General features: G+C 47.8%; 7 protein-coding genes across 7 annotated transcripts; 4 read left to right on the top strand and 3 right to left on the bottom strand.

The window, feature by feature from the left end:
* Positions 1-1,090: 1,090 nt before the first annotated feature.
* On the bottom strand, positions 1,091-1,306 carry BJ212DRAFT_1282876 (uncharacterized protein; the record flags this gene model as incomplete). Its single annotated transcript, XM_041331710.1, has 1 exon — positions 1,091-1,306. The coding sequence occupies one exon, from the start codon at positions 1,304-1,306 to the stop codon at positions 1,091-1,093; it is 216 nt and encodes a 71-aa protein (XP_041187589.1).
* Positions 1,307-2,726: 1,420 nt separating this feature from the next.
* BJ212DRAFT_1282920 (Fusaric acid resistance protein-like-domain-containing protein) lies at positions 2,727-6,793 on the top strand (the record flags this gene model as incomplete). The annotated part of the gene is made up of 15 exons (XM_041331712.1): positions 2,727-3,208; positions 3,259-3,500; positions 3,550-3,583; positions 3,633-4,290; positions 4,343-4,626; positions 4,683-4,897; positions 4,951-5,225; positions 5,278-5,310; positions 5,359-5,396; positions 5,447-5,623; positions 5,688-5,837; positions 5,887-6,069; positions 6,120-6,303; positions 6,354-6,509; positions 6,566-6,793. 15 exons carry the CDS (start codon positions 2,727-2,729, stop codon positions 6,791-6,793), a joined length of 3,339 nt encoding a protein of 1,112 aa, XP_041187588.1.
* Positions 6,794-7,802: 1,009 nt separating this feature from the next.
* On the top strand, positions 7,803-8,445 carry BJ212DRAFT_1485987 (uncharacterized protein; the record flags this gene model as incomplete). Its single annotated transcript, XM_041341061.1, has 4 exons — positions 7,803-7,917; positions 7,968-8,121; positions 8,168-8,295; positions 8,348-8,445. The coding sequence occupies 4 exons, from the start codon at positions 7,803-7,805 to the stop codon at positions 8,443-8,445; spliced, it is 495 nt and encodes a 164-aa protein (XP_041187587.1).
* Positions 8,446-8,892: 447 nt separating this feature from the next.
* On the top strand, positions 8,893-10,364 carry BJ212DRAFT_1389254 (uncharacterized protein). The gene is made up of 3 exons (XM_041336948.1): positions 8,893-9,086; positions 9,146-9,775; positions 9,825-10,364. The coding sequence occupies exons 1-3, from the start codon at positions 9,041-9,043 to the stop codon at positions 10,037-10,039; spliced, it is 891 nt and encodes a 296-aa protein (XP_041187586.1). The 5' UTR covers positions 8,893-9,040; the 3' UTR covers positions 10,040-10,364.
* A 2,685-nt stretch (positions 10,365-13,049) lies between these two features.
* BJ212DRAFT_1303735 (uncharacterized protein) lies at positions 13,050-14,315 on the top strand (the record flags this gene model as incomplete). The annotated part of the gene is made up of 5 exons (XM_041333477.1): positions 13,050-13,128; positions 13,184-13,439; positions 13,489-13,525; positions 13,733-14,026; positions 14,091-14,315. 5 exons carry the CDS (start codon positions 13,050-13,052, stop codon positions 14,313-14,315), a joined length of 891 nt encoding a protein of 296 aa, XP_041187585.1.
* A 2,506-nt stretch (positions 14,316-16,821) lies between these two features.
* BJ212DRAFT_787721 (uncharacterized protein) lies at positions 16,822-17,564 on the bottom strand. Its single transcript, XM_041344074.1, has 4 exons — positions 17,473-17,564; positions 17,244-17,425; positions 17,135-17,189; positions 16,822-17,077 (listed from the first exon to the last, which is right to left on the bottom strand). Exons 2-4 carry the CDS (start codon positions 17,363-17,365, stop codon positions 16,895-16,897), a joined length of 360 nt encoding a protein of 119 aa, XP_041187584.1. The 5' UTR covers positions 17,366-17,425; positions 17,473-17,564; the 3' UTR covers positions 16,822-16,894.
* Positions 17,565-18,749: 1,185 nt separating this feature from the next.
* Positions 18,750-19,356, bottom strand: BJ212DRAFT_1389222 (uncharacterized protein). The gene is made up of 4 exons (XM_041336947.1): positions 19,235-19,356; positions 18,906-19,178; positions 18,841-18,852; positions 18,750-18,781 (listed from the first exon to the last, which is right to left on the bottom strand). Exons 1-2 carry the CDS (start codon positions 19,285-19,287, stop codon positions 18,989-18,991), a joined length of 243 nt encoding a protein of 80 aa, XP_041187583.1. The 5' UTR covers positions 19,288-19,356; the 3' UTR covers positions 18,750-18,781; positions 18,841-18,852; positions 18,906-18,988.
* Positions 19,357-20,615: the final 1,259 nt, after the last annotated feature.

Here is a 20,615-nt window from a genome sequence, read left to right as displayed (position 1 = left end):
AGTATATTGAAGAAAAAATTGGTGGACGTCTGTGTTGGTGGCTTGGTATGCTTGGCAGTTCGGAGTTCGGGTTAGTTGCACTCAACCAGATCCAGCGAGTGTTTGGAGTTCAGTTCATGTAGACAATGTCATGATGCATGATAAGCCTCAGTACTGCTTTCAGGAGAAAAATGTGGGCGATCATTATTGGCGGCCTTGTTGTGCTATGGCGGTTTATGCATTTGACCAGATGCAGCGAGAGTTTGAGTGTCCATGTGGATGCATATAATCAAATATTATGCATGATGGGCGTCGGCTGCGCAACTGCTCTAAAAGCTCACGAGAGGCCGCAGTTCGAAAGAAATGGAAATAGAAATACAGCGAGATACAGACTACCAGGCACATGAAAGATATCCAAATGTTGGGAGCTAAAGTTAGCAGAATCGATACACGGATCAAGATCAGGCTGACTGCTGAGGACTATTGATCGGGAAATCTGCTCTATAAGTAGGAGACGAGGGAGCATGTGGCACATGGAGGCTGAGTTGATGTTACATTTGTCTTGATTTGATTTGATTGAAGCAAGCAGAAATGATGTTTTGAGGGGTTGACGAAATAATAATCAAATAGGAAGGGATAGTGATACTTGGTGAAGATTGAAGACTGCATGGGCTATCTCGACACTTGTCAGCCGATCCAGACTGGCGATGGTGACGCAGATCCATTATAGAGCGACCATCATAACAAGAATTGTGGACTACAACCAGCATCCTCGTGCTCACACGCAGGGTGATTGCTGAAGTCGCACCCTCCGATGTGATGGCACGATCAAGAGGAATGTGCAAACGCCGTCAACCTAACGCCAGCAGAGCTCCTTCCTGTCGGGAATTTTGCCTTTAGATTCAGCCTGAGCTTTCCACGTATGTAGTTTCGACCATAAGGGGGGAAGTAAAAGGAGCGAATAGCCATGAATCTCTCGAAATTGGAGAGTCAGTTACGGCATGAGCCCACCCGCTGTCTGATTGTCTTGTCGAAATTAATGATTTTAAAGTGAGATGGGGTGACATGTGCGTAGAACATGGTGTTGATGTAATTTCCGTAAGCATCAAGCTCATGTGTTCGATGAGGGAACGCGAAGCGATATGCTCACGCAAGGCCAATCCAACGCAGTGGCGACAGTCGCGGATCCCGAACCTGCGTAGATGTCGGAGAGGACAATGTCGAGGTTAACGGGCTGACCGGCGATAATGTCGTCCCACTCAAAATACGGTAATTCAGGGCAGTCAAGGTGATTAATTAATGAACCGCTGCTTGACCTCCTGGACATTAGGGACCTACAATGCAATAATATTGCAGGTGCACCATACATCAAGGGAGATGTGACGATGCAAATTATTATCGGGGTGGTCAAGGTTGGAAAGATCGGGTTCTGCTCGTCGTTTCTTTGCTGGTGATCCAGGGGTGTCTTCTTCGAGCAGATGAATATTCCCCTGACAACACGCTTGCTGGGAGGTTGCACCACGACGAGCCATTCACTTTGCCTCACTGCCAGGGGCCCGTCTCGGGTTCTACTCGAACTGTTGTGACAAGGAATTCTGCCGGAGTGAAGGCGTTGCGGCGCTCACCCTCGATGTGGTCCAGTATCCGCAAAAATGGATCTAGCCTCCTGCGCCATTCCGTACTCCCCGGAGAGTCGTGGTTTGCTGCTTGAGCAACGCGGCATGCTGTGTTCTTTGCAATATCTCTTCGTTTGAACCACTCGACTATGCTATTGCACTCGTCGGCGAAGCATGAGGGGACCTGATTGATGGACTGAAGGAGGACAGCTGTGCTAATAGTAGGCTGAGCAGAAGATGTCGATGAGCTGGTGTTTCTTTTATGAACCATATGTCACAGACGACGGACAAAGTCAAGAATGTGGGATAGGAGGTTCGATTTGGCTCGTGACGCGGCCGCGGAATTTGCATGTTGCGATTTGAATGATGCTGCCTGCCGTCCTGCCTGCATGCTATGTAAAGTCAAGTCATAAGTAGCAGTGCAACAAAATAATTGGTCAATGGTAGGCTAGGCAGGACATATTTGAAAACATCTCAAAGACGTAGTGAGACTGGCTGCAAGTCTAGGTTAAGGGTACTGGGCCTGCCGAGCTCATCTTAATATTGTTCGGGTCCATGTTACATAAATACTCTCCACCCGAGTCGGTTCCGGGTTGAGCGATTGTGCCAAGCCACTAACTAGTTCCGGGCGTGTCATATAAGTAAAACGTCGTGGGCCAGCACTAGTGCAACACGTTCACTTTGACCACTACCACGCCTTGTCCATATTGAAGACAGTTACCCCAGCAGGTTTCCAATAGGCTGAGATCGAAGCTTGAAGCTTGAAGTCCATGTGACATAATGACATCTCACGGGAACAACTCACAGGATGACCTTCTGTATTTGTCTTTCCACAGTGATGCACCAGTCTATCATGGTGGTGCCCATTTCGTTGGTTCTCCTGGCCAAATCAGCCCTACAGGAGAGCCTAATTTCCCACATATGCGCCCGATTCCTTCTTATGGTTCTCTTCCATCGTCCACTTTACGTCCAAGCCTCGGACGGAATCGAAATGTTTCCCTCATTGTCGCTCATACGCCTCCTCTAGAAGTTAATATGGCTAGTGCTCAAAACCTTAGGGAGTCCCTTGTTCGTCTGTCCCGTGTCAGGCCCCCACCACCGGAATCACAATGGTCGCTGTTCGAACAACTCATGGAGAACGAGGGCCAGCTTAGGAGCCCTGGGACACGTGACAGACGCCATCTTGTAAACTCCTTTCACCGCTCCGAGCACTCTTCAGCGGGACCTCTGACTTCAGAAGCTACATTCACTGACTGCGATCCATTCGACAATGTCTTCCAATCGCATCCGCAGGAGCGCAACACCCGAGAGACGTCGTTTAAACAATCCAATGGACATCACGATCCCACTGAATCAGAAGACCAGTCCGAAGCCTGCTCCGACGGCTCCTCAGCTACCTCTGTCCCTGCATCGACATCACGCCATCGGTTTCTTCCTTTGCAAGTACCCACGATACCAGTTTTGTGGAAGAACGTTCTCAAATGCGCGGTGGCATATCTTATTGCCTCTCTCTTTACATTTTCATCATATCTCTCTGGATTCCTCAGTGATATTTCCACACCGGGAGCAGGGAATGGCTTCCCATCGCCCACTGGTCACATGATAGCTACTATGTATGCGTCTTCCTTCACCCCTTTTTAAACGTGACGCTGATCGTTCGCAGCGCTATTTACTATAACCCCGCAAAAACCATGGGAGGAATGATGGAGGCTGATTCATACTGCTCGATTGCGTTTCTTTATGCAGCATTTGTTTGTCTGGGAAGCATGTCCATGTTCTGGTCCCTCGAGGTCAGACCAGGATGGGAGTGGCTTGGTGATGCTCTTGTCATTTCGTGGGTCGGAGTCAGTATGTGGGGTCTCACTTGGATGAGAGTGTGGATGGACAAACCCACGTTCAATTCGGGTATGTTAATCAAAGGCTTTAACTCGTGCTTATACTTACTATTTATCAGCGTGTAGCATGGCTGCCATAATATTATCTGTTGTGTAGGCCATCATGCGTCATATTCGGAGCATATCACTTATATATTTTTAGAATCATCAAGGAAGGAGGCTGGGAAACACTCCTGCAAGTATTCTCTGTCGTGCTTGTCGGCACCTTAATATCAAACATCGTGTGTTTCACGTTATGGCCCCAAAGCGCCACAGACAACCTCCAGTTGAACATGACAAAGACCTTGGATTCGTTTGCCACCCTCCTTGGCATGCTTACAAACACCTTCCTCCTTGAGGAGCCCATTCACCAGCCTAGCCAGGATAAAATACACAAGGCGGTCGATAACCATCAGGCAAGCTTTACGAGTCTTAAAAAGAACTTAGAAGAAGCCAAGTCGGAATGGTTCAGTGGTCTGCGTGGACAAGAAGGCAAGGTGTCCAGACAAGCCTATGAGGATGCGGTTGATAGCCTCACGCGTCTTGCTCAACATCTCAATGGCTTGAGAAGCGGCACCCGATTGCAGTACGAACTCACGAAAGCCCACAGTGAGGGACGCTTGACGTTGAGGCGACACAATCAAACAAACGGAAGAGAGCGCGAAACAAGTGGGTATCGTTCTCCAGCCGGGAAGGGGAGGACGATGTCCAATGGCGGTTCGGACATGAGGGATGACCCAGATGAAGTCCTACTACAAGCTGCGGCGGACATGTTCGGCGATCTAGTCGATGATCTGGGTCCACCGCTGAAGGCGTTGACAGTGAGTCGAACGCCATCTGTACTTCGGAAAGGTATTCACAGGTAGTTGCAAGAGAACCTGTACTGCAAGTTTCAAACGTCTACGTGAGGCATTTGCGCAGAGCAAACATGTCCAAAGAGAAACTCCCTTTCAACCTCATGATTTCCACGTTTTGATTGATGAGATTGAGCGCGCACTGTTTACTTTCGAGAGCACCTCGAACCACGCTGTTATGCGTTTATACAAACGAAGCGATTTTGCTGCCCCGTCTATGGGGAGTTCATTGGATTCTCTGGTCCAGCAGGACAATGCCATCCTCACGAACAGCGAACACGAACACATATTTCTTCTCTATTTGTAAGCTCTCGATAATTTCACTCGAGAAGTTCCATACTCAAGTTGTCGTGGTTCAGTTTTATTTTCACGTTGCAGGAATTTTCTGGAGAGCTCATTTCTCTCACGGACGCTATGCGCAGAATATATGCGGTCGAACAAGTCAGAGTGGATACTCAGAGCTGGTTTAACCGATATATTCTACACGGCCCGTCAAATCTTTTATCTGCAATGCGATTGCGTCGACGCAATTTGGCTTATGAAAAATCCAAGCGGTCTAGACTGCGCCGACTCTGTCAGTAATCACTTTCAAGACTGCTTACAATCTACTGACATTCTGCTATGAAGCATCACTCTTTACTTCCCCCCATCGCAGCAAAGTTTTCTTCCCAAAAGTCCAACCTCACGCTCCAAACACAATACAAACGCCCCATCCCGCGAATCTCCCCTTTATCGGTCGTATGAAGCGAGCACTTTGGGATTTTGGTGGGATTTTGAAAGAGCCCAAGTTGAAGTATGCCTTCAAAGTGGGAATGTCTACTGCTGTGTTGGCTGCACCTGCGTTCTTTGATGCTACGAGACCAATTTTTACGGACTATAAGGGTGAATGGGCATTGATTTCCGTGCGTGCAGGCGTCTTTTACATTGATATGCATAATTGATTTTTTCCTCCAGTTCTTTGGGGTCATGTCGCCTACGATCGGAGCTGTATGATGGTTTTTATCGGTCTTGTGTCTTTGCTGATTCATTTGTTAGACCAATTTCCTTAGCATTCATCGTGTACTCGGTACTCTGTACGTCGTCTTTTTTGGTATTTCGCTCCTTTTGTTCTGACCGCTCGAAGTTTCGGAGCTTGCGCCGCAGCTGGAATTTACAGCCTTTTCCCGGAGAATGCAATTGTGTTGTCGATCTTCGGTTTCTTTTTTTCGATGCCTTGTTTCTACTACATCATTGCGATTCCACGGTATGCGACAACGGGGAGATTTGCTCTTTTAACATACAATTTAACGTGCCTTTATTCGTACGTCGGCTGAAACTTTACCGCTTGCGCAGATTTTTGATCCACCCTCCCTTATCATCTGCAGGTACAACGTTCGACAAGCCGACGTATCTGTAATCGATATTGCGTTTCAGCGCTCGATTGCGGTTATCGCTGGTGTCCTCTGGGCTGCGATTGTATCTCGTTTCTGGTGGCCTTCAGAAGCGCGAAGGGAGCTCAGTCGAGAGCTGGGAGAGTAAGTCTATCTTTGCTGAGCATGTCAAGTATTGACCTGTTGCACCTAGCTTTTGTCTGAACATCGGATGGCTATACACCCACTTGGTAGCAGCCAACTCAGGCGCGCCTCGCGTAGAGGATGACACGGATGAAGACGAAACCGAGACGCAGTGTCCGGATGAGACGGTGTCGCTTTTGCCAAAGTCTGCTAAAGCCAGGCTTAGTAAATCCATTCAGGACTTCATGGCTATGTTTGTGTGGGCTTACTATGCATCGACCGTCGCTAATTCGAACTCTGCAGGGAATTGCACCTCCAGAGGAAGCTCATTGAATTGCAAGGTCTTCTGGCTCAGACGCAGCATGAGCCCCGGTTGAAGGGACCCTTCCCTATAGCACTCTACCGGGCGATATTGACAAGTCTCCAGACTATCCTGGATAGGCTGCACAGTATGCGTTGCGTCACTACCCGAGAGGAATGGATTACGGTAAGCTACATTCCTTCATAATGGATTTGTTTTAATGTAAGATCGTTCAGTCTGTAAGGAGGGATTTCATCTTACCCGTGAATAAAGAGCGAAGAGATTTAGTCGGTAATATCATCCTTTATTTCTCCACGCTCGCATCCGCCTTTCGCTTGAAAGCCCCATTACCTCCGTACCTCCCACCAGCTGAGGAATCGAGGGAGCGCCTGGTACGTATCCGAAATCCATTAAACATCAATCCGATAGATACCCTATCCTTTTACAGGTCAATGCAATCCGGAAATTGGATATAGTCAGGAACAGAGATGTGAAAGCGTCCCGACAGCTGCTTTTCTTTGCGTATGCTCTTACTATGAAAGGCGTCACTCAGGAACTGGAGTATCTTGGGCGTACGCTGCAAACCGTTTTTGGTGTGATTGGGCATAATCCGGAAGAGTTTGAGGCGTTGTTTATGGAGCCGGGTGGGAGTGTAGATGCTACGCATGTTGTTTGACGCTTGGTGTTATTATACTGAACTTTATACTGTATGGACATGCAAATAATGATGCATTGTAACTGTATGAGTGTCTCCGAGTACCACGACAGAAGACTGTTAGGCAGACAGGAGGCATATACTTTATGAAAAATAACTTGCAGGCGCTCTGAAGCTTTAGACTGCAGTTTTCCATGCTGTAAGTATAATATTATGCACCTTTCACTCGGAACATAGTATTTCTTAAGGCTCATAAAGTTCTGGACCAAACTCCTGCCTGCGCGACACACGTCCTTGTGAAATCGCCACACACGCCTGGTTCTTTAACGGAAGTGTTCCCAAGCTTGATGTGATATCCGCTTGTTCGACAAGAGCTTCTTCAATACAGTCATACATGTATACCGAGTCTAGAAGCCATACTGGAAAATTTACAAGCTACTAAGAACCTTCGAATTACTTGGGTGCGTTATGCATGCGCGGGCGGAATCCAAATGAGAGCATGTCATTTGCTCCAACAAACATGAGCGTTCGTCATGTCTTGCGTATCCTCCCGGCGATCACTGGTGGCACTGCCTCAATATATATGGCTAGCAGGCGCAAGCAGGGATAAAGCCTCAAGGTTTGCTTGTGCTTCAAGAGGTGTCGCCTGACAAGTCGGGCGAGCTACTTCCGCGTCCATCTTCTGTGATCGGCGCTTTGATACGTTTAGTAGAAATCCTACCAGTGATTGAGAAATAGAGGACATGATACATCCTGAAAGGGTCCTATTCCTTTCGCGGTCATCGTCTTTCGAACGAACAATAGACTCCTCAGGAGGTGATCGTTCTGTCACAACGCCCTTCTCTTCCAAATCTCGGTGATGACATGCCGCCATACTATACTGGAGGTCGCCGAATGGATATGAATGGGCGTATTGCGCCAGGACAAACTGAACCGCGATCATATAAAAATCAGCGAAAACAAGTCATACCCGCTAATCCCCACAGCCTGCCACTACTATCGAAACTAGTTGGGATACTGCCACGACGCTATGTCAAACAAAACACCATCCCAGGACGTTTCTCCAACCACTGAAGTACCTGATATGTCATCATCAGACGACGATGATTCTGTCCATCCGCCGCAGTTGTCGGTCGAGATCACTGGTGCGCCTAGTTGACTGCAAGTTCGAGCCGCTATTGATGACTGGTCGTAGACATCAAAGCAAGCGGGCTGCCAGAAAAAATCGGATTATTCAGTGGACAATTTTACATCCGCATAAAGGGAGACAAATTCACGAAGCAATCGAAGACTACCAAGTACGCCAAAGACGGCGAGTATGTTGCCGTTTGGAAGGATAGTATAACCTTGTATGCCCTGCAAATGTCTTGTAGGCTGAGACTGATGGGGAATTAGTGATGCCATGGAGTCCTCCACGATTGAAATCGAGGTCTTCGCTCGCCGTTGCTTCTTCAGCTACAAGATCATCAAGAAGACGGAGAACAATCAAAGTCTCGGTGACCTCCTCGAGAACGCCAATGCAGGTGAGTCAGAACGTATTCAAACGAGTTGTACTTGGCTAACAGACCCTGACAGCAGTCGGACTTGAGTTGCTTGGGAACGGTGAACCTGCGGGTAGAGTCACGTTCCACATTTCTAAGAGCAAGGCAGCCACGTCCAAAGGGGATGCGTAGGAGATATACCATCAGGTATGAAGTTATACAGTAAATGGATAGGGTTGGCCACGGTCAAAAATTTTTGAAGACAAGGACTCTTACATGCTGCATAGATAAGTACCATATATGCGCAATCCCAGATATCGTTCTGTAGCTGTTCACGTGTAGATTAGTAGTGAGACACCGTAGATAGGATACCTACAGATAGTTATGGCAAGCTAGCTCTCTTAAAAATAAATAGCATGCAGTACCCATTCTTGTCGTCAGCAGTTACTGTCAAACTATCTTCACACTGGAACAGATCCGTGAAATTTGGGCAAGTGGATCATTTTCAATTAGGAACATTGTCATTGATGATGATACTGCGCGCCGCAGTTCGTGTGTATGTTTAGAACGAAAGCAACACAGCTTGGCTGTGGCAGCGCTTGGCCGAGGGCGGAGTTTCAATGATGACTAACGGCAAGAGTCACTGCCATCCACATCACAGCACACACCACCACCACGTCTGAATCATCTCCCTTATATTCTTCAAAGAAATCTCATTTTGTGGACGCCGTTGTCTATAGCCTTAGTTTCCAGCTTAGACATCTAAATCTTTCTGAGAGTAAGCCGAATGCGCCTCTCAATACTTCCCATCCTTGTTGCAGGGGCTGGTATTGGTACGTTTCACTTGAGCGAGCATGTGATATCTTACTGACGAGTCGAGACGCCATTACAGTCAGCCAAGTCAGCGCGGAGCCCCTCCGTATCTTAGTTGAGAGACCCTCAAATGCCAATGCAAACATTCGCTTCGGTCATGCGCTTGCCAATGCCAACGTGAATGGTAATGATGACTCCGACAATATCGCCCGCTTGGTGCGCCCGAGCATCGTAATGACCACCTCCACCGAAGTCAAAGGGAAGCATCACTTTTGTGGCGCGTCCCTGAAAGCGAAGGCACTTCGCATGTCAAACGCATTCCGACATGCTCTTGGCCTTCCTCTTATCGAGATGGGTGATCATGACGCATTCAAGGGCGAAGTCGCCAGCAACCCCGGTTCAGTTTCTGGAGAACTTCATATCCTTCCCATTCCCTTGTTCGGGCAACCCATTACACCAAGCGTTCCCACCAGTTCCTCTGAGAACGACAATTCAGGCGATGTCAAGGAGCTTCTTCCTGATGAGCCCGTCGTACGGGTCTATCGCCAGCATGAAGCTGAATCTCACCGTCACCACCACGAAGCTGGATCACACCGCCATAACCATCATGACATGAAGCACAAGAAAGCTGGATCTTTCCTCATGCGTGTTCATCGCGCTATCATGGCCCTCGGCCTATGGGAGGGTCGTGCTGTTGCGTTCGTTCTTGGTGAGTGCTTACCTTGTATCGCTAAAATATCGCTAATGTCCTTGGAAAGGTTGCGGAATCGGTGTTTTGCTTCGCATGTTCTGGGTGATGTCTGTCCTCGTGTATCGCACCGTCAGAGGTGAGAGACCAGAGGAGGTCAGTCACGGATACATCATGTTCGAACATGATGCAGAGAACAACTTCGTCCCTCCTCCTGAATACACTGACGAAAAAGTGAAGATAGCCGAGGTCGAGGTTCAAGAGATCGAGACTCGCGTGGAGTGAATGACACCGATCCTTTCCCCTTGAAACACCACCCACATGCCTATGAATATCTTGATCTCGTTCGCGTACTGTGACCACTACATATTTACACCCAGGTTCACCTCTGTTTCCTTCTTCGCCTGATGCATAGCGGTCGTTTTGAAATGCCTCGCGTCTGTCTTTGACGGACTCTCACACTCCTTTGTCACTGTGCACATGTTGTATTTTTTGTTGCCTGGTGCTCGTAGTAACACGATTGATAAGATTGCCTATAAGACCAATTGAAAATGACCAGCATACAAGAGAGAGAATTTATATTTGTATAGATCGCTACAAACAAAGGAACTGTTTAGACGCGCACGGCGTCCAAGGGCGCTATGGGCTATGGTAACGAGTAAAAGTTGAAAATAGGTATGAATAGCGGTGGGGTCTGCGTATGAGATGATGTGTTGGTGCGTGAGTTCGTTCGGCGCCCAGGACTGTCCCGTTCTGATCATCCACCACGTCGCGGCATCACTCAATGGCAGTCGTCCCGCTCCTGCCTTTCAATTGACTTTACCACTACCGCGTGGTCGAATTGCACATCAGCCAGCACTATGGACCCGTATGAGAGTACTCATGCTTCAGACCTCTGGTCAATGTCCTCGTCGAGGGGTTGAACCATACGGGAAGAGCTTGAAAGTTTTCATGAGAATAGAGTGCCAGCCCTGACACTGTCCTCTTCGCAAGAAGGACAGATGAATCAAATTGTCGATTTCTTCCCATATCCGCGAGGTCCACAAATCGCCCACTTGAGTCTTGTGGTGGGTTCCGATTGGCGGGATCGGTGGCTGGATAGGTTAGCAGCCTTCGCTTGGTGTTCTACTAAGCTCTTATTGTAGGGGGCACTTAATGTGCAAATTTTGTGATCAGGTTATGAGTCTATGGGTGATGGTTGGAGTCGCGAATACTGATCTAGTTCCTTTTTGCAAGACTCAGAAGGTAGTTATGCCACATTTACTGTTGTTCCAAGCTCCACGCTGGCATTTCTGGGGTACATCGAATGTGTAACAAGCCCTAGCTGCTCGACCGCAAGTAATTGGTTCCAACCAAACTTTATGCACCGCTCATATCAATTACGCATGTTTTTCACAGGACTTGACACATTTCGTGATTCCGACTTGGAAGACACATACTCCAGTGACAGGTTACTATCTACTGGCGTTCTCATGTAGGTTAGCCAGTGTCACTGTTTAGGGTCAGGTACGTGCTCCAACACCGCTTCAGATAAATCACACAATTTGAACTGTTTGAAGGTGTCTGATGATGACAACTTTTTACGACAGTGGTGTCGATATCCTATCGGGGACATGCAACATCACTGTCACAGCCTAGGAGTTGTTGAGATTGCCCCTTGGTATGGATATCATCACGTGGTGAAGCGTCCGAGTGGTGTTAGCTTCCAGACCAACGTCTCACTAGTTTATCATCCTAGTTGGAACTTGCCCGCTGTCAGGGAGTCAAAGGGTTTCCATGTCAAACTTACGCAAAAATTGGACCCTAAGTACTTTTGTCGTCGTGGGTTCATATTACTTCCTGGACTCTATCAAAAGTTTAACAGACTTTGCCATCACGCATGCTATTAGGTGACCGATCACGTACATGACGGATCCTCCAGGACACTTCCGTTTCCGTGAAACTGTAACGCAAGGTCTGCAAATGTAACTTTCTTACTTTCTGGTCAGCGCATCTGTTCATTCTACGACTATCTGGCACCTCACCACAGTTAACGTTACGTGTCTTCAGCCACAACGGACATGAACTCGCACCTCTTGTCAACACTATCACCCCAGCACCACAGGGTCTTCCCGAATGTCCATGTCATGCCACTGCTTCGGATATTTTACGTCAACACAAGCTTCGCTTCATCACTCCCTGGTGCTCAGCGGCGTTCCGTTCGGACCTTCTCAGTTCAGGAGCGAATCAATATTTGTGGTAAAAAAGTATTATACTCTATGGAGGATAGTACGTTCGTCTGAGGTTCCCCATCATCCTAAATTTGCGAATGCCTTGGTGTAGGATGTACCCCGCCAGTCTGCCGTCTCTGCCGACCGTTTTAGATGCGCGATTCGTCTAAGATGAGGCGACTTTAGATATGCGTGCGTTGGGGTTATCAGTAGGACTGCAGAACGCGTACTAAGCGAACCAACTGTCTGGTATGACCCCAGATTTCTCAGATTTTGATTCAATGATAATGACTGCCGCAGCAAACAGTCAACCTTTTACCTGTGGGATACGCAATTCAATGACAGGATTACATTACCTGCTTATGATTCTAACCTTCTTAATTACAGAACCCGATATGACATTCCTTGGGGCAGCGAGTCGCACCCATATTTTGCCTTCTTGCTGCCAGTCACATAAAGTGAATTAGACAGTCAATAACATCACATTCGCTCCTGCATTGTCGAACGATAAAGCAGACTAGATGAAGATGATGTCATTCGTTCCTGTCAAGGCACGAATACATACCTAACAGGGTGGGTGAGCATTTACTCGTTTGCTTGAATACTGTGATGTGCATAGGGCGAGTCTGAAAAAGGCACCAGAAGAGTCTGATAAACAGTATGCACGCAGATGTCATTAGGGTCCAGGACGAGCAGCTAATTCATAATCTAGCATAGCCATGAGAAGTTTGAAACTTATGTTTCAGCGCCTGAAGCTGCGCTTGAGGATACTTCGTTCTCTCGCTCGATCCCACGTCAAAGTCTTCACGGCACGTTGCAATGTAGGTGATTAAATTAATATATCAACCCTTTGTTACCCTCGTCTTTATCACTTCACGTAAAAGGATTTCTACTTACCGGTGTCGCAGTGTGCCGCAATCGATCCATTCTTTCTCCCGGGTGAAGACTCTATTCCGAGACTCTATCACATACGACTGTTTCTTCTCCAGAACTAACTACCCTGCCAGTTATTCTCACCGCTGCCAGTGCCAGATATTAGGACACATCTTCCCGACATCCCCTCAGATCTTCCCAATTTTTCGGTCATGTCCTATACCCCACAGACAGATCTGCCGCTTGAACGGTCTCGTCTTATTGGAGTGATTTTGGGGGGTGTATCATATGGTGCGTTTGCGGCCCACACACGATAATTCGGTGGTTGACCTCTGTACCATAATAGGCGTATACCTTCTCCTTACTGTACAAGCGGTGATTGCTCTCATGCAACGTCCCCGAAATGGGCAGAAAATTGCAAATAATCGCCGCACGCTTCTTTGTTACACCCTCATCACGTTCGCGCTTGGGACGATAAGCCTTGCTGGCAATACAAAATATACGGAGATGATTTGGATAGACCTTCGTGATGCACCTGGTGGCCCCGTTGCGTTGATTAAGAACGTAATGAATTACCGTATCAACTTCATGGCGATATGCTGGTAAGCACCTTTGGCTATCCATCTACACAGCGTTGACGGTCTCACCCAGTGGTTACGTCACGGAGTGGTTGATGCAAGCACTGCTTGTGAGTTGAATAGTTTGTTGTATGTGCAAGCCTGATGCTTGAAATACTCAGCTTTACCGATGTTTCGTGATATGGAATTGGGAGAGATGCGTGATGGTCCCCATGGTCGCCCTCTATATTGGCATGATTGGTGCACTTACATTGATTACCAAACGGTCGTAGTCACTGACACCTTGATCAGTAGCAGCTATCGTCGTCTTGGTTCAGGCGGGTACCGGGACTCCATTTTACAGTATCAACGCCACACTTGCATACCTCGCCTTCCAAATGGTGCACACCACGCTTTATACCATTCTCGTGGCAAAACGTTTGCTCTCCATACGAGGCCAGATGAAGATGGCGTTGGCTGAATATGATTCTAGCACGTATGACACCATTATCCTCATGGTCGTCGAATCTGCCATGGCATACAGTGTTTTCATCATCATCTATATAGTTGGATTTTCTGTGCATTCAGACTCTGTCTCCACGCTATGTTTCTTGTCTATTAACCAAGTTCAGGTGAGCAGGCAGAAACCTGAGTTATCCGTCTTTTTCATACTAGCTTATTTCGTTTTTACAATAGGGCATTACGCAATTGTTCATCATCATACGTGTGGCACGAGGGAGGGCAGTTACACGTGATTGGTCGACCCGAAATACTCCAGCAGCACCTACGACTTTAGCATTCGCAGTGACTACATCGATTCCAGCAGAAGGGACCAACGTGGCACAGGCGGCTGGGTCAGGGCAGGACAGTGTCAGTGAGTCGCATTCCGTTTCGGCGAAGTTGGCGGAAGCAAATGCGTAGTGTCGTATCCTATTTATTCTCTAAGTTTATTTAATCGTAACGGCGCTGGAGCCAGCCCTCGAGTCGCTTATTCCTGACATGTTTTGTGTCCATCGAATTCAACGCAAACTAGCCTTTTTATTTCATTTTGCGTCGGCAAATGGCTGCTGATTCCACGTGATTCTACTACCAATGGATTGGCACGCAGGCGGCCACCTTGATCAAAGTGGTAAGCATGACAGGACAAAAATCTGTTGCAGGTTCGAAACCTACTCAACCATCTTTTTCTTGTTATTATGCCTTGAACGTTCACTCATGGATGAATCCTTCAAGGTTCATCTTAAGTAGTTATAGCCAAATAACACTCGAACAGATTGGAAACCTGCTCTCTTAGGTGGTGCGGATTCAAAATCTGCCGACAAATTACTTTCCTTCTTATCAAACCTCGATATTCACTCATGATCGGAGGTTCGCCTTCACTTTGGAAGTGGCCTGGCCAAAGTGACTACCACAGAATCGAAATCTGTTGCCCTTGAACTGCGCAGGTTCGAAACCTGTTGATGACAAGGTACATTTTTAATCGGAATACACCTTGACATTCATTCATAGATAGTTTCATCGGAAGTTCATCTTACTAGCTGCTCTTAGCCAAATGGTTACCCCAACAGAATCAAAATCTGTTTCTCCAGAGACTAGATGGACTGCGCAGCTGCGAAACCCGCCGAACCACATGTTTTTTTCATCGGAACATGCCTTGAAGATTCGCTCATGGATAGTTTCGTCGGAGGTTCCTCCCGACTTCGTCCTGTCCAAAGTGGCTACCGCAACAGAATTGAAATTTATTTCCCTTGGACTACGCAGGTTCGAAACCTGCTGACAACAAGATATTTTTCTATCGGAATACACCTTGACATTTACTCATGGATGGTTTCGTTGGAGGTCCCTCTCATCGGTCTTAGCCAAGTGGTGATCACAACGGAGCCAAAATCTGTTTCTCTTGGGGATGATTCGAAACTTGCTGACAATATTTTTGCAGTGTATAAATCCTCGGAGGTCCATCTCAACTAGGCCCAGTCATTGCGCCGGAACCCTTTTTGTTTAATACTAGTCTGTCGTCCATGAGAAGGAATTCACCTTCACGCCCTGCGAGGGTCGTCTCAGAAACACAAGATATATCCCCGAGGTATGTATATACCAACCTAGACAGTCTAACAGAAACTGTCGAGATTCACCACCAAAAACAATAATGGGGCCAGAAAAATGCATGCAAGCCAAGGACAGATCCAAGCGAGTCTGACAGTTAGGAAAATGATGTAACCTTCCAGCCCTCATCGATGGATACTCCTTCGGTCGTTGACTCTTCCAATGCGACCGAGAATGATTTGAAAGCTAGTGGTGGAAGAATTGAATGTGGCAGACCGAGCTATATCATCCTGATGAGTGTGTGCTTCTGTTTTATTTTATGTCGATTCCAAGGCTGAAAAAATGGTTGACTTTCAATTGCCGTGGCAGGACTGGGCACTAGACAGGAATGTCAACAGAGAGGTCAACGCGAAACTCTAGAACATCCCATAACGGAAAGCTCAAGACACCATGCAGGAGTAACCTACCGAGGCATGCATAACGGAAAAAAGGGGCTTAGCGAGAACTGAATGACAACTTGGTAAGTCCAACACATAAGGTGGTTACAACCTAAAAGGTCTGAACACGCCGGATGTAGCTGGCAGAGGTTTTGAGAGATAAGAAAACGATCGTGCTCGACAAGAGCCCTCCACTAACATTGGGAGTTGGATTGTCTGCATTACAGCCTCTTCGTAATTTCATGGTCATTCGCTCAGTTCTAGCTCATTACCACTTTACTATGATATGCGGTAGGTAGATAAAGTACTGTCCACAGGCACATCTGTCGTAAAATATCTTTGGCGAGGACCTGAGCAGAGTGGTGCAGAGTTAGTTAAAACTTCTGCGAAGATGTGCATGAGTCGTGGGTGGACCATGTGGCCATTGGTCCGCGCATCTCTCCCTCGGAGAAAACAAAATATATTCGCGAACCCGGGAAAGTATCGTATCAATCGTTAGATGGCCCGAGCTTCTAGTTAGTCAGAAGCCCGGTCATTGATAATGATGGTTCGCATCATGGGGCAAGCGGAAATAAGAGATGCCGACGACATCTATTGCTTGCCCGAAGACTATGATACTCTTCGTTGCGTGATAGAGCGAAGTACTTGCCCAACCCTAAAAGACAAACACAACGATGTCTGAGTTATCCAAAGGCACCTCTTCGGTGGAGCTCATCTGTGCTGTGATACGGTGTCGTGAATCACCCAAGAGAAGCGATGCAAATTGCGAAGATCCGGCCTTCCGATTGCCATATGAGATAGCGTGCGGTGGTCCAAAGGGAGCAGCGAGGCGGAAAAGAGCTCAGCAATTTCTGCGATGGCGAGTATGGTTATGAAAAGAGGTGCTGATGCTATTTATTGCGTGCCCGACTCTTATACTTCTCCAAGTTATTGCACGATAAAGCAGTAAATTCTAAGGGTCAAATCAAATGATATCTCAGCTATCTAATAGCCGATTCATTCTTCGATAAAGTGAGACTGTCAAGGTTTCTTGAGTGGCACGTGTCGTGAGTCTAGTGACATGCGGGCCCTTCCAACGTCCAGAAAGAGTTGAGGTAAGAGAGAGACAACCTCCGGGATCGTCGTAACGACCCCTTGCGAAGATAAGAGGAATGCAGGAGTGAGCAATTTCTGCATACATGACGTTGTCAGAATCGGACAATTCTTCATGCACGTCCATAGACATCGGATGGGTTGATGAGGATAGCATTACTAACTTACCAGCAACGGTCTCCGTGACAGAACGACAGCGCCAATTTGTGTACACCTAGACTGACTTCGAGCAACATGTACAAATTAGTGCGTGGGTCTGGAAAACGTGCCTGCTCACCATTGCACTATAGATACAATCGACGTCCTGAGCACAATACAGAGAAGCGTGCAACACCTTCCTCCAAGTAGGGTAAGACGTAGACAGACTGGTAAAAAAAAGTGGAGGAAGCGGAGATGCATCGGACCATCAAGGGCCAAATAGAGATAGGGAGACGCACGTGGTGCTTCGTCTGCACAGCACTGTGAAGCTGTGGAAAGAATACCAATATAACGCACAGGATACGAACCTTGGCAGACGACTTCAACAAACACTTGCGCAACACACACTCTAAACCAAAGCAAACCTCTACTATCTCAGGTACCAGCGCGCCCCTCTCGTTCTTGCGTGGAGTGAACCCGTGTCAGATTGTTCTGAGTGGGGCTTTGTCGTGAGTGATGCTCTGGTTGTTTTGAGTAGGAGAGGCTGAAGTGAGGAAAAGATAGGACTACTCACCGACCGATATTGAGGGATATCTCCTGCATATAGTCAACAATGTCTTCCACTGCTGCCAATATGAAGAGGACGTCAGAAGTAACCCCCTACAAGACGATGCGACATCCCTGGCACGTATCCGGCGTTGTGCACCTGTCCGGCGGGCAGCGCATCATCACATGTTCATCTGACGGCTCGCTTCGACTATGGGACCTAGAGAGCAGTGCACAGATAGGTGGCCAGTGGCAAGATGAAGGGGGTGTGGGGGCAGCAACGATGGCATTGTCTCCAAATGGCAAGACTCTTGCAAGCGGAAGCTATGGCGGGACGGTGAGGGTGTGGGACATTGAGACAAAAAAAGTCATTGCCAAATGGGAAGGGCACACTAAAAGTGTGGAATCAGTGTGCTGGAGTCCAGATGGTGAGCAAGTTGTGAGCGGACTCTCTGATGGAACGGTAGGGGCGCGGGATGTGGAGAGTGGAGAGCCTGTCAAAGGTTTGAATCCGATCAAGACGGGACACTCGTCGGTGTATGCGGTGAGTTACTCACCCGAGGCAACAATGATTGCGACTGCAGGAGGACACAACGAAAATGGAGATATCAAAATCTGGGATGCAAAGACGGGCAAGCGGCTCTCCATCGTGACAATCGACGATGTTTGGAGCTTGACCTGGACGTCGGATGAAAAGAAGCTCATCTCCGGGTTAAGCAATGGCTTGATTAGGATATTCAACACTGCCACATGGCAGCAAATCGCCGATCTGGAGGGTCATGGACATGAACCTGTCACCTCCCTCACTTTATTTTCAAATGACCGCCTCCTTGCGAGTACGTCATGGGATCAAACAGCACGGCTATGGAATCTTGACACTAACCTCCAAGTCGGTTCACCTCTCCAACACGAAAGGGATGTCACGTGTGCAGCCTTTTCCCCCGATGGAAAGCTGCTATCCACAGGTTGTATTGATAACAACGCATATGTGTGGGACATTCAAGCCATCCTCAAAACATCTGGCCTAGAAGGCCTCCTCTCCGTACCTGATGTGAGTACCAACTTGACTCATACTCGCTATCTCATCCTCAATGGCTGAGTTAGGCACAAAAATCTAAACTCAAAAAGAAGGTATGTATCATCTGATGGCTCTTCGAGAATGAAACACGCTCATGTCCCACCCGCACAAGGCATTATCAGGCGTACGTTGTACCTTTTTCCGATTTTGATATTGAATGCGACATGGACATTCTAGACTAATGCTACGCGACGTCCACCCATCCGTCAAGTGCCAGCAGGCTTTTTCGATAACGTGCAAGGACGTGATCCTGTGCGTTATCACCGCCGTACTTTTGCACTGTCCTGGGGATCGCGTCCGCGTGCGCTCCTCGAGAGCCTCTCCCAACTCTTCCGGCATTCACAAACCAACACTAATAAACCAATCGAATCTCGGCAACGCCTAGGGCCCAGTACCTCCTCTCGTCGCAGTCCTCCTGTTGTCGAAGTTCCTGCACTAGATGACAAAAAGGTACGTCTTTTAGAGGATGTGTTCTCAATGGCTGGCATCTCAATTTTTCTCTACAGGCACTATATACTGCTCGGCGACCGGATAGAGCTAGCGACAAGGCGAAACGCATCAAGAACCCCGCGTGGTGGGCTCGTGTTGTGTTGTTCCTCTGCTGTGCATCTCCTTCTGCCGATAGCAGTCATTGATGGACGAAGTATATATGGACGATCTTACTAATTCATATGCATATTTGTGTTAGGGCGGGCGTTGTTCCAACCCGCCTCCATATTTCTTCACAGTATGTTTGTACGTTCCGGTCACGGAAAATGTGCATCGTTGGGGCCTTATTGAGAGTAATATATCTTCCGTGGACCTTGCCTTTGCTCGTGCGTTTCAGCAAGTACATGAGATAGATGGAATACACACTTTGATAGACATTAACGAATGTTTGGCTAGGTCGTCCGTCAGTAGTCAACAAGTCCCGTGATGACAAATAGATATATTGAATTGCGCTACCATATCAAGGACGCTACTATATAGCAATGCTAAGCACTGAGGGTGAAAACACAGAAATCTCCAGCCTCATTCGTGGATCGCCCAAGAGAATGCGCCCGACGACTCTAATACTTCTGAGTCATTGCGCGAGAAAGGAGCAAAACTTGCCTAGCAAATACTGAAGGCCGTATCAAATAATATTTCAGTTATCTAGTAGCCGCTCTCGTTCTTCGTAGTGAGAAAGAGACAGCCTCTTGGGTCATCGTAATGACCCCCTGCGAAGTTTGGAGGAACGTAGGAGTGAGTAATTTCTGCATGTATTGTCCTGACGTTGTCGGGACCAGAAAATCCTTCATGCACGTCTATGGACATCGGATGAATTGATGGGTACAGTGTTACTAACTTACCAGCAACGGTCTCCGTAACAGAACGACAGCGCCGATTTGTGTACACCCTTCGAGCGACATGTGCCAAGTGGTGTGTAGGTCTGGAAAACGTGCCCGCTCACTATGGTACCACAAACACATAGACGTCCTGAGCACGATATAGGGAAGTTTGCAACGCCGTCATCTGAGTAGGGTTTGACATAGACAGGCTGGTAAAAAAAGTGGAGGAAGCGGAGATGCATCGGACCATCAAGGGCCAAATAAAGATAGGGAGACGCACGTGGTGCTTCGTCTGCACAGCACTGAAGCTGGAGAGAACACCAAGATAACGCACAGGATACGAACCTTGACAGACGACTTCAACAAACACTTGCGCAATACTCTCTCGAAACCAAACCAAACATCCACTATCTCAGGTACCAGCGCGCCCATCCTGATCCCTCTCTAACTCACCGCCGCCGTACTTTTGCATTGTCCTGGGGATCGCGTCCACGTGCTCTCCTCGCTCACCTTCCTCAACTCTTCCGCCGTTCCAATCCCAGTGCTGATGAACCAATCGAATCCCAGCAATGCCCAG

This window comes from Suillus subaureus, assembly GCF_016647635.1.
Source record: "Suillus subaureus strain MN1 chromosome Unknown BJ212scaffold_48, whole genome shotgun sequence".
In the NCBI taxonomy this organism is placed as follows: domain Eukaryota; kingdom Fungi; phylum Basidiomycota; class Agaricomycetes; order Boletales; family Suillaceae; genus Suillus; species Suillus subaureus.
This window is presented reverse-complemented; position numbering and strand designations above follow the sequence as displayed.

What these genes read in the sequence shown, in the direction of transcription:
- BJ212DRAFT_1389222 (XM_041336947.1), bottom strand. Translation starts at nt 19,287, where the DNA reads ATGCGTTTCGCCTTGTCGCTAGCTCTATCCGGTCGCCGAGCAGTATAT. An exon ending in CGCCGAGCAGTATATAGTGC is followed by an intron (nt 19,179 to 19,234) that starts CTGTAGAGAAAA and finishes TAAAAGACGTAC; the next exon opens with CTTTTTGTCATCTAGTGCAG.
- BJ212DRAFT_1389254 (XM_041336948.1), top strand. Translation starts at nt 9,041, where the DNA reads ATGCGCCTCTCAATACTTCCCATCCTTGTTGCAGGGGCTGGTATTG. An exon ending in TGTTGCAGGGGCTGGTATTG is followed by an intron (nt 9,087 to 9,145) that starts GTACGTTTCACT and finishes ACGCCATTACAG; the next exon opens with TCAGCCAAGTCAGCGCGGAG. An exon ending in TGCTGTTGCGTTCGTTCTTG is followed by an intron (nt 9,776 to 9,824) that starts GTGAGTGCTTAC and finishes GTCCTTGGAAAG; the next exon opens with GTTGCGGAATCGGTGTTTTG.
- BJ212DRAFT_787721 (XM_041344074.1), bottom strand. Translation starts at nt 17,365, where the DNA reads ATGCATCTCCGCTTCCTCCACTTTTTTTTACCAGTCTGTCTACGTCTT. An exon ending in ATTGTATCTATAGTGCAATG is followed by an intron (nt 17,190 to 17,243) that starts GTGAGCAGGCAC and finishes TGTTGCTCGAAG; the next exon opens with TCAGTCTAGGTGTACACAAA. An exon ending in TGTCACGGAGACCGTTGCTG is followed by an intron (nt 17,078 to 17,134) that starts GTAAGTTAGTAA and finishes ACGTGCATGAAG; the next exon opens with AATTGTCCGATTCTGACAAC.